Source organism: Papio anubis, chromosome 6 (genome assembly GCF_008728515.1).
Source record: "Papio anubis isolate 15944 chromosome 6, Panubis1.0, whole genome shotgun sequence".
Taxonomy (NCBI): Eukaryota; Metazoa; Chordata; class Mammalia; order Primates; family Cercopithecidae; genus Papio; species Papio anubis.
In genome coordinates this window covers 154,945,034-154,962,418 of record NC_044981.1, presented here as the reverse complement: position 1 = coordinate 154,962,418, position 17,385 = coordinate 154,945,034, and the positions used below count along the sequence as shown (strand labels likewise).

At 37.6% G+C, this 17,385-nt stretch overlaps 1 protein-coding gene and 1 long non-coding RNA gene across 14 annotated transcripts in view; one reads left to right on the top strand and one right to left on the bottom strand.

Annotated features, from left to right (window-relative positions):
- The window catches only part of AFG1L (AFG1 like ATPase), a 250,446-nt gene that overhangs the window by 58,770 nt on the left and 174,291 nt on the right, over positions 1–17,385 (top strand). For all 13 annotated transcript variants that reach the window (XM_017958426.3, XM_017958427.3, XM_021938035.2 and 10 more), the window contains 3 exons: positions 6,393–6,494; positions 7,428–7,558; positions 17,269–17,368. In XM_017958426.3, the coding sequence (XP_017813915.2) occupies positions 6,393–6,494; positions 7,428–7,558; positions 17,269–17,368 (333 nt within the window). The remainder of the gene's footprint in view (positions 1–6,392; positions 6,495–7,427; positions 7,559–17,268; positions 17,369–17,385) is intronic.
- The window catches only part of LOC103884114, a 44,020-nt gene continuing 37,301 nt past the window's right edge, over positions 10,667–17,385 (bottom strand). The window contains exons 3-4 of the long non-coding RNA XR_646602.3: positions 16,234–16,325; positions 10,667–10,794 (exon numbers count right to left, since the gene is read on the bottom strand). This is a non-coding gene — a long non-coding RNA (uncharacterized LOC103884114). The remainder of the gene's footprint in view (positions 10,795–16,233; positions 16,326–17,385) is intronic.

The window sequence follows — 17,385 nt, the reverse complement described above, 5'->3', positions numbered from 1 at the left end:
TCCACAAAAAATACAAAAATTAGCCTGGCATGGTGGCATGTGCCTATAGTCCCAACTACTCCAGAGGCTGAGGTGGAAGGATCACTTGAGCCTGGGAGGTCAAGGCTGTAGTGAGCCATGATTATGCCACTGCACTCCAGTCTGGGCAACAGAGTGAGACCCCCGTCTCAAAAATGAAATAAAATAGGTAATAAAAAATGAAGTTTTCATCTGGGGGGCTCTCTGGGAGAATAGCCTCAAAATGCCACCATAAGCTCTTCTTCTTTATTCTTTTCCTTTTTTGGACTTGGGAAACAGGTACTAACTTTTAAGAAGGCTGGGCATGGTGGCTCATGCCTGTAATATCAGCACTTTGGGAGGCTGAGGTAGGATAATTTCTTAAGACCAGAAGTTTGAGACTAGCCTGGACAACAAGGTGAGACCCCGTCTCTACAAAAAAATTAAAAAATTAGCTGAGCATGGTGGTGTGTGCCTGTAGTTCCAGGTACTCAGTAGGATGTGGTGGGAGGATCACTTGAGCCTGGGAGATCAAGGTTGCAGTGAGTTGAGATTGCACCACTGCACTCCAGCCTGGGCTACAGAGTGAGGCCCTATCTTAAAAATAGATAAATAAATAAATTGGGCTAGGTGCAGTGGCCTACGCCTATAATCCCAGCAACTTTGGGAGGCTGAGCGGGGCGGATCATTGAGGTCAGGAGTTTTAGACCAGCCTGGCCAAAATGGCGAAACCCTGTCTCTACTAAAAATACAAAAATTAGCCTGGCATGGTGGTGGGTGCCTGTAGTCACAGCTACTCAGGAGACTGAGGCAGAAGAATTGCTTGAACCCCAGAGGTAGAGGTTACAGTGAGCTGAGATCGCACCACTGCACTCCAGCCTGGGCAACAGAGCAAGACTGTCTCAAAATAAATAAATAAATACATGAATAAATAAAATAAAATAAAATAAAATAAAAAGAAATAAACATGCTTGAGCTTAGGATTTCGAGACCAGCCTGGGCAACATAGTGAGACCTCCTCTCTTATGTTTTTTATTTTTAAGAAAAATTTAAATAAATAATTTTTAAGGAGACTTCATGGGATAGAGAATACCTACCTGGTAGCACTCCCTTCCCACTTTTCGTTCTTGCACTCTATTTGGGCTTTGTCCTGCTCACTTCACCTCTTTCTTCACAGATGTGTTGAGAGGATTGACCCAGGTGGAACCTAAATCCTGGGAACTGCAGTAGGGTTGATGTATGAGTTGGAGGGATTATTATCATGGTTCAATCTTGAAATGAATTATTTTTGTTGTAAAATGTTTATCACATCTCATATAGAAGCCAAAAGCTGTGGTAGTAGTATTTTGTGGCTTCATTCATACCCAACAGCTGACTTTCTCACAACAGAGCCTCAGCTCTTGACCAGCCGACTGCGGTGGTGATGGCAGGGTTAATGAATTCTCTGGTACACTAGAAGAGAATAAAAGTACATTTTGCTTGTCAGCCCCTTTTCTGCTGCCTCCTGGTTTCACCTCACATGTTTCACATTGACACAGATTCTAATTTCACCAGTTGAAAGGTAGGCTGGTTTTAAGGTTAGGAGTTAGGAAGCATAGTTCTCCCTGGCTTGGATGCAGGGATACATGTGCCTACTACACACCTCAGCTGTATTATAGAACCTATTGCTCCTGTGCTACAAACCTGTACAGCGTGTTACTGTATTGAATACTGTAGGCAGTTGTAACACTATGGTATTTGTTTATTTACACATATCTAAACAGAGAAGGTGCAGTAATAATACAGTATAATAGATAAAATATGGGATGCCTGTTTGACTATGAATGAGTCAGTGAGTGAGTGGTGAATGAATATGAAGGCCGAGGACATTTCTGTATGCTACTTTATACAAGATGTTATCAGTGCTATGTACTTGAGCTACATGAAATTTATTAAAAAAAAATTAATTGTGCTTCCATGTTAGGATAGCTATGACATCACTAAGTGATAGAAATTTTTCAGCTTCTTCATAATCTTTTGGGACCACCATTGGATATGTTGTCCATTGTTGACCAAAATGTCATTATATGCGTTACTGTTTATAGAAATGCAGTTGATTTTTTGATGACCTTGTATCCTATGATCTTGCTAAATTTAATTATTAACTCTAGTGGTGATTTGGTAGATTCTTTAGGATTTTTTTTTGTGTATATACAATTAGGTTATCTGCCAATAAACACAATTTTACTTCTTTAAAGTTTTATGCATTTTATTTCTTTTTGCTGCCTCCTTGCACCAGCTAGGACTCCCAGTACAATGTTGAATAGAAATAGTGAGTGTAGACATCCTTTTCTGTGTCAAATTGGAGGGGAGAAGTGTTCAGTCTTTTACAAATAAGCATATTAACTGTATGTTTTAAAAAATGTATTCAATCGTTTTTATTATGGTAAAACACATAACATAAAATTTTCCCTTTTAAACATTTCCAGCATATAATTCAGTATCATTAAGTCTGTTCACATTGTTGTACAACTATTACCACCATCCATTTTCAGAACATGAGTGTAGACATCCTTGCCTTTGTCAAATTGTAGGGGAGAAGTGTTCAGTCTTTTACCGTTAAGCATATTAACTATAGGTTTTAAAAAATGTATTCAATTGTTTTTATTATGGTAAAACACATTACATAAAATTTACCCTTTTAAACATTTTCGGTGTGTGATTCAGTAGCATTAAGTCTGTTCATATTGTTGTACAACTATTACCACCATCCATCTTCAGAACATTTTTATCTTCCCAAACTGAAATCTGTGTCCATTAAACAACAACTTCCTATTCTACCTCTCTCCCACATTTTCCACATCCCACCCTCTGACTACCCTGGCCTGGCAACCACCATTCTACTTTCTGTCTTTATGAATTTGATTATTCTTCAATACCTTATATAAATGGAATCATACAATATTTTTCCTTTTGGGTCTGGATTATTTTACTTAGCAAAATATCTTCAAGATTCATCCATATTATTGCACATTGCATATGAGTTGGATTCCTTTTTAAGGCTGAATAATATACTTGGTATTCATGGGGGATTGGTTTCAGGATCCCCTTGGATACCAAAATTTGAGAATGCTCAAGTCCCTTATGTAAAATGGTGTAGCCTTTGCATATAAACTTTGTGTGTTGTCCTGTATACTTTAAATCCTCTAGATTACTTATAACAATGTAAGTGGTACATAAATGCTATAATAGTTGTTATACTGTATTGTTTTTTGTTTATATTATGATGATAGGATGATTATTACTATTTTGAAGCAGAATCTCGCTCTGTCACCCAGGTCCTGAAGTGTAGTGGCATGATCTCAGCACACTGCATCCTCCACCTTCCGGGCTGAAGTGATCATCCTGCCTCAGCTTTTTGAATAGCTGGGACTACAGGCATGCACCACAGTGCCCAGCTAATTTTTATATTTTTTTGTAGAGATGGGATTTTGCCATGTCACCCAGGCTGGTCTCAATCTCCTGGACTCAAGTAATCTGCCTGCCTTGGACTCCCAAATTGCTGGGATTATAGGCGTAAGCCAATCCACCTGTTCCTTATTTTTTATTTTAAAAATAATTTTGATCCACTGTTGGTTGAATCCAGGGATGTGGAAACTAGATACAGAGGGCCAACTGTATCATTTTATGTATATACCACTTTTTGTTTGTCCATTCATCCATTAATGGATGTTTGGGTTGTTCTATCTTTTGACTATTGTGAATAATTCTGCTGTAAATATTGAGGTGTAAGTATTTGTTTGAATCCCTGCTTTCAGTTGTTTTGTGCATATACTCAGAAGTGGAATTGCTGGATCCTACGGTCACACTATGTTTAGTTATTTATTTTTTTGGACACAAAGTCTCTCTCTGTTGCCCAGGCTGGAGTGCAGTAGCACGATCATAGCTCACTGCAACCTTGAACTCCTGGGCTCAAGCAATCCTCCCATTTCAGCCTCCCGAGTAGCTGGGACTACAGGCATGCACCACCAAACCTGGCTAATATTTTGAATTTTTAGTAGAGATGAGATCTTGCTATGTTGCCCAGGCTGGTCTTCTTGAACTCCTAGTCTCAAGCAATTCTCCCTCCTAGGCCTCCCAAAGTGCTGAAATTATAGGCGTGAACCACTGCACTTGGCCTGTGTTTAATTTTTTGAAGAACTGTCATAGTGTTTTCCACAGTGACAGTACCATTGTTATGCTCACTAGCAATGCACAGGTTCCAATTTTTATACATCCTTGCTAACACTTGTTATTTTCTGTTTCTTTTTTTTTAATAGTCGTTCTAATGTAAGTAAAGTGGTATCTTGTAGTTTTGATTTGCTTTACCCTAATGATTAATTAATGTATTTTTGGTTAGATAATTCATGACTTTATTCTGAATCTATAAGTATACTACACTGCATGCAGCGGAATTTGAAACTTTGTTAACTTTTCTGGGTAAATATAATTACTTAAAATCTACTGCTAATCACTATATCAAGAGATACCGTACTGAATATTTTTGCAATGAATGACTTGCCATCAAAATGACTTCTTCATAAAAAAATGTTTGGTGGATTGTTTTTTCGTATACAAAAGCACTCTGACATTCAAATGGCATGGGCCCAGTGTCATCTTGTGGCATGGAGGAAACCCAAAAGATAAGATTTAGATCTTCTTACTTTCTGAAGTGCCTTTGGATTCTATTAATTGCAAAGGAATTACTAGACAAGAAGTAATCTTGTGGTGGTGGGAGACGAGGAAGTAGGGAGGATGTGAGACTAGACCAGCACGTGCTGGTCTGGCTTACTGAGGAATGCCAGGTACAAACTGAGCTTGGGCCACTGACCCGAATGCCCTAGGCTTCCTGAGAGGGGATAAGACATTTTATGCTACCTGCATTAAATTCTCAGGCTGTTGGATATTCAATTACAGTAGTTTCCCCTTATTCATAGAGGATAGTTCCAGTGGATGCCTGTAACCTCACATAGTCCTGAACCCTATGGTTTTGTTTTTGTTTTTTTTTTAAGACGGAGTCTCTCTCTTGTCGCCTAGGCTGGAGTGCAGTGGCGCCATCTCACTGCAACCTCCGCGTCCCAGGTTCAAGCTATTCTCCTGCCTCAGCCTCCTGAGTAGCTGGGATTACAGGTGCCCACCACCATGCCCGGCTAATTTTCGTACTGTTAGTAGAGACAGGGTTTTGCCATGTTGGCCAGGCTGGTTTCGAACTCCTGACCTTATGTGATCTGCCCATCTTGGCCTCCCAAAGTGCTGGGATTACAGGCGTGAGCCACCGCGCCCAACTTACATATACTATGTTTTTAACAGAGAAGGCCACTAAGTGACCAACAGGAGGGTAGTGAATACAGTGTGGATATGCCAGACAAAGGGATGATTTATGTCCTGGGTGGAATGGAATGGGATGGCATGAGGTCTCTTCATGCTACTCAGGAGAGCTGCATAATTTAATTCTTGAGGATTGTTTGTTTTTGGAGTTTTCCATTTAATATCTTTAGACTATGATTGATTGTGGGCCTTGAGTAACTGAATTCTCAGATAAGAGTATTCTACTCTACTGATTCGATTGTAGTCATTAAAAGTTTTAGTGTTGAAAATTAGATAATTTAATTATAAGGATTGACTGTATCAGAATTTCCTCAAGTAGGTTTTATTTTGAGAGATCTATATTCTCAACTTTTAAAAAATGGAAGTGTTAAAATTGGCAATTCTCTAGCTCTAATCTACATATATGATTCATGTTCAATATTTATGTTAGATACTAATCTTTATATTTCATCTTTCTTCTCTTTTCTTTCTTCTTTTTTTTTTTTTTTTTTTTTTTAGTTGGGGGTCTTGCTGTGTTTCCCAGGCTGGTCTTCCCAGGCTGGTCTTGAATCCTTGGGCTCAGACAATCCTCCCATCTTGGCCTCCCAAAGTGCTGGGATTATAGGCATAAGCCACCGTGCCCAGCCTCTTCTCTTATTTTTCATTTTTGAATTTTCCTGTAGTGCCTAAAACAGTTCCTCATGCATAGTAATGACCCAATAAATTTTTAATTAATTATTTTATTTATGCTAGTGTCTTTTGGAAGAGAAGACTGTAAATCTTGCCAGTTTATGAACATAGTTTTCAGGGGGAAATAGCCCCTGTAATGTTAAGTAATTGTTGTGTTTCCTATAAACAGGATTTTAACAGAAAAGAGTAATATCAGCATTTTATTTTTAGCTAGTTTAACATACAAAGTAAGCTCCCCCTTCTAAAGAAGTGACATAGTCTTCAGCTTCCCAGTGGAAGAGTATGGTTTCATTATCTCAAAGCTAATGAACAATCTTTACAGCAATCAGTACATACTATTTAATAGTATTCTTATTTTTTTTTTTGTTTTTGTTTTTAAGGTACAGGAAAAACAATGGTGATGGACATGTTTTATGCTTATGTGGAAATGAAGAGGAAAAAACGGGTTCATTTTCATGGTTTCATGCTAGATGTGCACAAAAGTAAGCAATGATTTGAAATAAGTTTTTTTCAGTGGGGAAACACTACAGAATGGTTTTCTTGATTGAATGAACATATACGCTTTTTAAAAATTAGATTTTTGCTTTCAGTAAGATTTTATTTGGTTCCATTTGTTTTGTGCTATGTTGAAACAGTCAGTAATGTGTCCAGAATTGGTCCTTAAGACTAATTTAATACTTTCAAATCAGAGAACAGAGATTACTATATGAAGCTCAGGCGTTTTCTGTTTCTACTAAGGGCCAATAAAAAATGTTAAAAATGCACCTGTTTAAATAAGTGATTCTTGATTAGGTCCTTTACTCTGTGTTACCTTAGCATGTAGGCATTCAGTTTGAGTAGGCATAGAAGCTTTATTGCTTTCCTAGTGATCTTATGTTATTCCAGTTTTGCACGATTTGTTTACCAGTTGCACTGTAACCTCCCCAGAGCAGGAATCATGTGATTTTTTCCTCTAATACTTGCAGCATTTAGTACACACATAATGAATGAAGTGGACTGGCCTTAGTGTATTAGGCTAGAGATAAGGACACATTCTGATTGCATATGCTAGACATAATATACACTACTTGGGCAGGATCATATCCTCTGCTCTCATCCCTGAAATACACGACTAAGGTGGATGTGTTGATGCATCTAGTCACTTGTCTATTACCTTGTAATTTCTGAAATGATTGAAGAGTAGAAATGGAATGACCTTGAAGTTTCCTTACAACTATAAGAACACAATAATATTTGAACAACTTATTTTGAAGTACAGAAAATGCAAACAATTTCAATGATCAAATTTGATTTTACATGAAATGTAAACTTAATTTTATGTCCATACTAAAGTTTCATTTAGAGATTTTTAAAATGTTATAATTGTCTAAAATACACTAATGTATTTCATCTGTGTTTAATTTCATTCATTTAAGGAATACATCGCCTTAAACAGAGTTTGCCAAAAAGGAAACCAGGATTCATGGCTAAATCATATGACCCAATAGCTCCTATAGCTGAAGAAATCAGTGAAGAAGCATGTCTCCTATGTTTCGATGAATTTCAGGTAAAGTAGAGATTTTTCATAGATATAGAATGGTATACTGAATGAGGTATGAAGATTTAAATTTTGCTCTTGATTTTATCATTGTTTTATAAGGTGATTTGACACATTATCTCTTATTGCTTCAGTTTTACTATCTAGTTCAGGAACTGGCAAATCACAACCTGCACAGCCGCACAGGGCAAATCTGACCTGCCTGTGTTTTTATGGTTAGTGAGAAAAGAAGAGTGTATACATGCATACATACACACACACACACACACACACGCACACACACACGCACACACACATATTTTAAGAGACAGGGTCCTGCTCTGTTACCCAGGCCCAGGCTGGAGTGCAGTGGCATAATCATAGCTCATTATAACCTCAAACTCCTGGGTTCAGCCTCCTGCCTCAGCTTCCTGAGTAGCTGGAACTATTGGCTCATACACCATACCTAGCAAATTTTTAAAAACAATTTTGTAGAGATTAGGTCTTACTATGTTTCCCAGGCTGGTTTCAAATCCTGGCCTCAAGTGATCCTCCAGCTTCAGCCTCCCAAAGTGCTAAAATTATAGTCATGAGCCATGACACCCAGCCAAGTTTTTGTAATTTTAAAGGTAGTTGAAAGAAGAAGAAGAAGAAGAAAAAGAAGAAAGTACAGCAGAGACCCTATATGGCTTGCAAAGCCTAAAATATTTACTATTCAGTCTTTTATAGAAAAAGTCTGCCCACCTCTAAATTTTGGTCCGATGATTGTACATCTCCCCTACACCACAAAGATAATCTAATTATCATAAAACAATGTCTTTAAAGATGTTTTAGTATTTTTTAAAAATGTTATATAAAGAACAAGTGATTCATCTTGTTGAAGCCTCACAACATACGTGTCTGTGATAAAGGGAGGGAATTGCCTTAGTTGAACTTTCAAAGTTCCTCTTAGTTTTAGGATTGTCTGAAATTATGCATTTAAATTGGTAGTGAGTTATTTCCTGTTCTTCTGTGTTTTATAATCTGGATTAGTGGGGAGATGATATGGCCAAGATGCTTTTATCCCAAAGCATGCATGATTGGTCTCCTTTAGCAACTGGTACACATAGCTAACAATAGTCTAGATTTATGATGGAAGGGAAAGAATTTTCACCAGCAGTGCTGTTACACTAATCCATCTAGGGAAGAGGGATCTTTGCTTCTTTCTTCCTTCAGTCATATTAAGACAGACTGGACTCACCTTTGTATTTAGAACTGCAAAGGTCTTCCAAGGAAAGGCTTTATGGAAAAGAACAGATGCTCTCCTGTCGTTCTGAAGAGGCATACTAATCACATCAATGTTTTGCAGGAAAAGAGCCTCATTGAGTTGTTTGAAAAAGCACTGACTTAACAGTTATGCTGCTTTCAAGAATAAAAGTCAGTGATGAATCAATAGCGGCCATTTCTCTTGATTTTTCCATTACTCGCCTTTTAACCAAAGTATCTCTAAATAAAACTGAACTGGCATAGTTACAATTTTGATTAAGGTATTGAAGTTAAATTTTTAGAGAGGTGTATTAATACCTAGCCTTTGTAAAATGATCCGTAGTTTACAATGTGTTTTTATGTCCTTATCTTATTTAATTCTGCAAAATAGTTTATATCTCCACATGGAAATGAGAAATCTAAAGGCATTAGAATTTCCTAGGTATCATGTAAAAATCATTACCTTTAACTTTAAAAATGTAGATTTCAAAACTTTCAGAAAAATGATTGGCTTTTTTACTTTTATTTTTGTTTTTTTTTGAGATGGAGTTTTGCTCTTGTTGCCTAGACTGAAGTGCAATGGCGTGATCTTGGCTCACTGTAACCTCTGCCTCCTGGGTCAAGTGATTCTCCTGCCTCAGCCTCCTGAGTAGCTGGGATTGCAGGTGTGCACCACCATGCCCGGATAATTTTTTTGTATTTTTAGTAGAGACGGGTTTCACCATGTTGTCCAGGCTGGTCACGAACTCCTGACCTCAGGTGATCCACCCGCCTCGGCCTCCCAGAGTGCTGGGATTACAGGTGTGAGCCACCACACCTGGCCTGATTGGCATGTTTTTATGGCATAAGCGTTATTGGAAGGCAAGACTAAGAAGGTTAGGATGCTATGAAAATCTGACTGTGCAAAGCATGTGATCCTAAAGAAGATACACAGCAAGCAGGGCAACTTGCCCAGTTGGTGCAGCAGACACAGTGTCTGGGGCTCATGATACTTTTAGGGATCAAGAAAACATTTTAATTTCTTTTAAAATTTGAGGACATAAATGAATATATCAATAATGACTCCAGCCTGTATCTGTCTATTCTGTATTATATTTGTCCTTATACCAACATAGTCGTAATGTTTTTTTATTTGAGGATGGGGCTCATGAAAGTAAAAGTTCCTAGGGCTTACAGGAGTCATAATGCCACCTTAATAGTGAAGTCCTACCAGAAACCTGCCTGGTTGTGCTGACATACTCCATTGGGTTCAGATTTCAAAAGGTTGGTATGTTAGAAAGAAGGAAACAAAAACAACTGTCAGGACACTATCGTTCCAAATGAACTGAGTCTTGCAAAGAAATGCAGGCCACAGAAAGGATTTTTCAGATTACATATTGAGTATAAGAGAGATCCAGGGGAAACAGGCTCTTATAAAATGCTGCTTGCTGATGGAGAGAAAGCAGATGTTATAGAGATCCCTGTTATTGCCTGCCCTGTCCAAATTGCTTTGATATTTATTCATTCATTGACTCATGCATCTCAGTTGCCTTGAAGGCCTTTATTCCATATCATAGGACAGGGCCCTATCTGTCCCACAGCTAAATGGACCTTGCCTGGACAGCTGATCTATAAGTAGTTAATCCACAATCTTCTCAGCAACCTTGGACTTGTATGGTGTGGCTTGGCAAATGGGCCAGTCTTAGCCCCTCTCTAATGAATTTGAATTAAATGGCACAGAGGGAAGCTCTTCTTACTAATGAAACAGAAACAAAGAAATATAGAAAGTAATTGAATCACTTTAAGGGAAAGAGCACTAGAGCACTCCCTAGACAGCTGCTGAGCTCTCCATAGCAACCTCCAATTCCAAGCCAAACCCCATAAGGTGCCATCAGTATTGTCGCTATCCTGGAGTTTCAAGTAAATCTTTTTTCTTCAGCTCGATCTCCGGTGCCTATTTCTTACAAATAGTCTTGATGAGAATAGAACTATTCAAGTCGTATTTTGCTCCTATCTGCTGTGAAGATGTATTTCCCTGTGATCTGTAAAAGATAACATAAACATTGGTAAGAAGTACTGTGAGGAAATGTCACTTTCCTTAATATGAAATCTGTTACCTCCAGTGGAAAGAGAATTAACTGATGAGCTAAAGCCCAGGAAGAGAAAGATGAGGTATCTGCTAGGAATGCTTTTGGCCACAGGAAACAGAAAACCCAAATTAAAAGGGCTTGTACTCCAATGGGGAAATACTCTGTTATATAAGGTAGTGTCATTTTCCTTGCTCAAACCCTTCTACTTCCTCTCTAACCTTGTCTCCTACAGGTTCAGCCTCACTCATTGCTCCCTACCTTCTTCATAGATTCAATCCTATTTTCTTCACAGGTTAAGGAACCGCAGTTAGTAGTTGGGTATTATGCCAACTACTTATTTCCTGCAGGGCTCTGAAGAAAACATGCACAGAGATGACAAAACAAGACAATACCAAATTGATTGCTTTCATTTGATCCCAAATTTTAGTGTAGCATGTTTGTTTGTTTTTTTTCCCCCATTCCCAATTATTGCATAATATAGCATTCTTGTATGTTAAGAGTTGACAGTATGGGAGACCCTATTCCCCTGAGCAAGTTTGACCTGAATATCCTAGAATGCAAAATGTTAATAGTCTTGCTCTTTTATTTCCTTTACAATTCCAACTTGAATCTTGGAGATTACTACTGCATTCAAGAAAAGACCGATATCTGCATATACCCAGTGTTAGAAGAGCCAGAGAAAATGAAAATATAAGGGCAAGAGTGTGCCCCCTAAGGGAAGAAGTGATCTCTGCTAGTTTCAGTATCCTGAACTGTCTTCTTCAGGTCTTAAAGAAGTTTCTCCAATACACCAAAATTAGATGATCACAAGTCCAAATCTCTACTTATCCCCCTTCCCTAAAACTCAAGAGGGTGAAATATACTCCAAAATGTTGCTGCGCCAGCACTCTGATCCCCACCAACCACACAATTTATAACGAACAAGCAGAGCCTTTGCACTGGGCATTCTTTCTGCACAGAGTGGTCCTTCTGTTCTGAGAGCCCCCAGCTAAATTGGGGTTCCAGCACCAGAGCGGCTGGCAACCTTGCCCTAACAGGAAATTCAGGGAGCTGGATATAGGTGTTTACAGCTTGCCTTTCACAGGAAACTTCTTTCACCTGGAGAACGGCCTGATGCCTGGTTGTCTGACCCATGACCAAGGAGTCCCTCACACAGGAAGCTTGTTTATACTGGCATATGCCTTTGTGGCTCTTGTCTGACTTATGTCCAGTTTATGCCGTCTGACCATTGCTTTGGCACTGGGAGCCTGATGTTGTGTTCTTCTTGGCATCCCAGGAAAATCCTGGCCTGGGGCAGACCCTGGTTCTTCAGAGGGAAGGTGCAAGTCAATACACCACTACAATAGAAAATAAGTTCAAAGACTGATTATTACAGATGCTGGGCAGGGAGGGAGCAATGAGTCAGAAGGCCAGTCCTTCGTCCCTGGTCACAGGAGGCAGTAATGAAGAGTCAGGCAGAAAGAGAGTATGGCAACTAGCAGCGTGCATGTATATGTGTATTTTATATATATGTAGGAATAGGATGTGGCTAACTATGCTTGTGAGCAAAAGCCTGAATGGTTCGTTTAAAGTAAAGGAAGCAACAGGAAAAGTGAGGAGCCCCATCTTGTAAGCAAGAGCTATGCCTCTAAGCTCTTATCTCTGGCCACAGGCTTAAGCCATTGGGTTCTACTTTTAATGCCTAGGTAGCAACTGGTGCTGTGGGGTTTCCCTCACACCCTTACATTCCTAAGAGCAACTCCCTCATTTCATCTTGTCTTTGCTCAGTTACATCCTTAACAAGGCCCATTTTAATACCCTATTTGAAATTGCAGCTTACCATTGACCTCCACGCTTCTGATGCCCCTTACCCACCTTTTTTCCCATATCATATATCACCTTTTAACATATTATATGTAATTTACTTATTTATTATGTTTATTATTTATCTGTATTCCCAGAACGTAAACTTGAATGCATGAATCTTTACTAATTGATGCATCTCAGGTTTCTAGAACAGTGTCTGGATCGGGCGCGGTGGCTCAAGCCTGTAATCCCAGCACTTCAGAGGCCTAGACGGGCTGGATCACAAGGTCAGGAGATCGGCACCATCCTGGCTAACATGGTGAAACCCCCGCCTCTACTAAGGGCCACAAAAATCCAGCTGCGAGAGGAAGCGGCGCCTGTAGTCCCAGCTACCGAGGCTGGCAGGAGAATGGCGGAACCGAGGCGGAGTTTGCAGTGAGCTGAGATCCGCCACCGCACTCCAGCCTGAAGCGGCGATGACCCGTCAAAAAAAGAACAGTGTCTGAGAATGAATGAATAAGTAGTGAATAAATGAATGAATGAATGAGTTCATATTAAGTCCCACTCCCCTTCCATATAATAGCATTTCTCAAGCAAAATCAGCATTAACAGAACCCAAAATCAGCATTTACAGAATAATATATTGATTTTTTTCATGCCTGCTCACATACCAGTTGCAAACCATCTTTATGAGCCTTGGAGGTACGCCCATGTATTTACTAGAATACTTATATTCCATCTATTATATATGCTCTATAATATTAGTTACTGTTTATTGAGTGTTTTTTATGTGCCTGTGTTCTTAATAACTGTATAATGCTAAATATAATTCTAGCTACAGCTAAAATTCTATGTAGCTATACATTAATAATACAGAATTATATTAATACTAGAATATATATCATACATAGGTAATAGTCAAAGTTAATAGTCTCTCATTTCTTGAGAGTTTACTTTATGTCTCATAACAATATTGCAAGGTAGGTATTATTACTGCTTTTGTTGCATTGATGAGGAAATTGAGGGTCAGAGAGATTCAGTAACTTGACCAAGGTCACACAGCTGGTAACTAGCAGTTTAAGTCCAGCACTAATGCTCTTGTTTACCAGTAACAGCTATGCTATACATTTTCCTTGGTATATGAAGAGTCTTGTATTATGTGTTTAAATATACAGTTCTAGAGCTGGGTGGGGTTTTGGTAGATGTTTTAGTGGTGGAGCCTAAAAATTATCCTTAGGCCTATTAAGCCTAGTACAATACTTGCTGATTTATTAGGAAAGAATTTTTGAGGCACTTTATTCTTAGCGACAGTATATCTATCTACAATCACCACTTCACTTTTAAAATGGAATCGTATTAGTAGCCTTGATTTTTAGCTAGTTATTATTGGCCTTTAGGTGGTGTTAATTAATATAATATTTATTTTACTAGGGAGATGAATGGTAATTATTGCTGCTTAAAAACATGGATATACTCCTTTTTTGTGCTCTTGAATTTAAGGAATTTTAAAGATTATGTTTTGGTAAGCATTCAGATTACACTTGCAGAATGTTCTTCATTAGCTTGGTCTTCCTTACTAAGTGTAGCATTTCAGCTTTTTTAAACTTTTATTTTAGGTTCAGGGGTATGTGTGCAGGTTTGTTATAGAGGTAAACATGTGTCACAAGAGTTTGCTGTACTGATTATTTCATCACCCAGGTATTAAACCTAGTAGCCAATAGTTCTTTTTTCTGCTCTTCCCCCTCCTCCCACCCTGTACGCTCAAGTAGGTGCATTTCAGTTTTGCCTGAGGTGTTAGGTACTCAATTCTTATCTTGGTTGAGAAATGTGTTTGGATAGGTTGTTTTTTTTTAATGTGTTTTGGTTAGTGAAATAAATAATAGCTTATCTTCAGAGTTTTCCTTAGGATCTTCATTATGTCCTCTTGGAATATTTATGTTACATGTTAAACTGTTTATGTTCTGAAGACATCAGATTAGTGAGGAAAACTGTTTTTTAAAAATGTTATTTCTTCATATCTCTTCTGAGAGGGACACTGAATAGATGTTTTACTAATACCAGTCCAGAAAAAAAAAAAAAAGAATTCTGATGAGCAGAAGATCATGCAAAATTCTCCTCTATAAGCTATCAATATCATTTAAAAAATAGTTTTAACTATTTTTATGAAGCAGGAAGAAAGCTATTAAAAACTGCTAATAAAAACTAGGTGCTTATTTTTGTGCTAATCCTAATTACTGATAATGCATGCTTATGTTTGTCACTCATTATATGGCACCGTACCAATCAGTGGATGACTGAGACTCAAGCACTCACACATGTAAATTCACCATTAGATTTTTTTTTTTCCTTTTTTACTTAAGTGAGTCATAATGGAAAGCAACTCTAGGTTATAAAAAAATCTTTTCTCTTTAATGCTAATGAAATGTCTCCACTCTCTGTATTAGCAGACTACCCTTATTGGTAATCTGTAGCCTTCTCTTTTGTTCGTGGTGGTAATGAAATGCTGGGTACTGAAAAAGCCAGCTCTCCAAGAATGTGTGGCCAATTGTCTTCTGTTCACTTATACTGTAAAATTACTGTTCCCCGGCAAGGCTGAACAAGTGCGGGGACAAGATCAAAAGAGTATACACTGGCACCCAGCTACACCAAGTGACTCCTGCTTTATTAATTAGTCATAGCTTCTCCAAGCTAATTTGCTCTGATAGGGCAAAAACGTTCTGAAATATAAAAACAGCAAATTATAACTCAACCACAAGCCTTTACTGTTGGCTTTCTTCAACTTTCAGTTTAAACCTTTGCATTGTGTCATAAGCTAAATGTCCCTTCAGTTTTCTAAACCTTAGGGCACAAAAGCTATTTTACATTTTTTTCAAAGACATTAATGATATAGTCAAATGACCATTTTTATTCTCTAAAATCGGGCAACCTTTCATTGATATTGTTCTTTTAAAAAGTCAGTGTATTGGCAATGTAATTTAAAAGTGCAGTTACTATTAAAATGTGCAAGCTCGTTCTGTCCTCTCATCAGAAATGCCACTGGTGTTCAAGCATTTGAAAAGGACTTTCTCTGTCAGTGTTTTTGCGGAAGCCAAATTTGACAGTGATCCTAAACTCTAAATTAAATAATATCAGCACCACTTTCCTTTTCATTTAATCACCATTTTGAAGTTCCCGAAGTCTTTTTAATGTAAGGAATCTTTAGCAGTTTTTTAGTTATAACTTGAGACAGCAAAAATAAATAAATAAAAAATAAAAAATAAAAAAATACATCCCTATTTCATGGTTTTGTTTTCAGGTGGGAAAGAAATAATTAAAACTTTGAGTAAGATATTAGCTGTAAAAAGAAAAGTGATTTAGACTTGTGCAACCCAGGTTATTGTTAATTGCATTATAACCATTCAGTTTGTAACTTTTAGGATTTTGATTTAATTGAAAGAATTCACCAATTTTTATGTCCTCTAATGGGGTTTAAAAATAACAATGTACTATATCTTGTGGATATATGTAAAGCAAGTTGTACTGAGATTATTTGAAATGTGCTATCAAAGAAAGATCAAGACATTTTTACACTGGGAGTATCTAAAGCCCATGTTGTTATGTACTTACAATGATTGATGTCAGTCTTCGTTACAAATTTATTTTTGGAGTCAACTTCTTTCTCTCCTTAATTGTTGTCTTTCTTTGTGAATTTTAAAAGCCTTTAGAAAAAGTTATATCATTAAGCTTACTTCATAATTGTGAATTTAAAAAACAGTTTTAGAAAAGACCAATAATTATATTTCTCTGTAACCTAACTTGGATGGAATAGTTTTATTTGTATTATGCATTTCTAGTATTGTCACAAGTTATTTTTTTAAGGGACTATATTAGCCATTCTTGAAAGGTGGTTTTGTTTTTTGTGTTTTTTTTTTTTTGGTAGAAGGAATATTTGTGTTTGTGAAGGTTAGCAGAGGCTGGCTGTGCTGGAAGTGACTGCAGTGCCTTTTGATTATTCATGGACAGTAATAGAAGGCACTTAAAAAGAACAATGAAATTGCTTATTTTTGTGATGGGCCATCTGTTGAATTGTTTTGTGCAACAATTGCACAATAGTATCTATGTCATATCATTCTATTTTCAACAGCAGCTGATTATGTCTCACTGGCTACTTGTCCTTATTTCTAAAGTCCCATGACCATTTAAAGTCACCTTTCCAGGGACCTTTGCCAGAAAGGTATTAGAAATCTCAAACAGCCTGTGTATTTTATTATTATTATTTTTTTTCATCTCTCTTTTTTTGGGGGGGTTGGGAAACGGGTGGGAAGTGGAGGAGGGTGTTGGTCATGTTCGTTCTAATTAATTAGACTTCCTAAATGTTTAGGACAATTATCTATGCTTTCCACCTGTAGTTCTATAAAAGAAGTTATCATAGAACCATTTGGTAATTTGTGTAGAAATGATAGGCTTGCAAAAAAGAAGAGTCAAGTTTAAAAGGCTGCTATACAGTGTTTCATGATTTTAATTATCTACTCTTTTCTTCATGATGATAATTAGAATTTTTCTCTTGGAATTTACTTCCATCTTAAAAAAAAGATGATCCATTAGCAAATTTGTTAGAGCAGAAGTGAAATTAAAATAAAACAAATATGTTGTTGTCAATAGGTCACTGACATTGCTGATGCCATGATTCTGAAACAGCTTTTTGAAAATCTGTTCAAAAACGGGGTCGTCGTTGTGGCAACATCCAACAGGCCACCGGAAGGTAAAAACAAACATTGT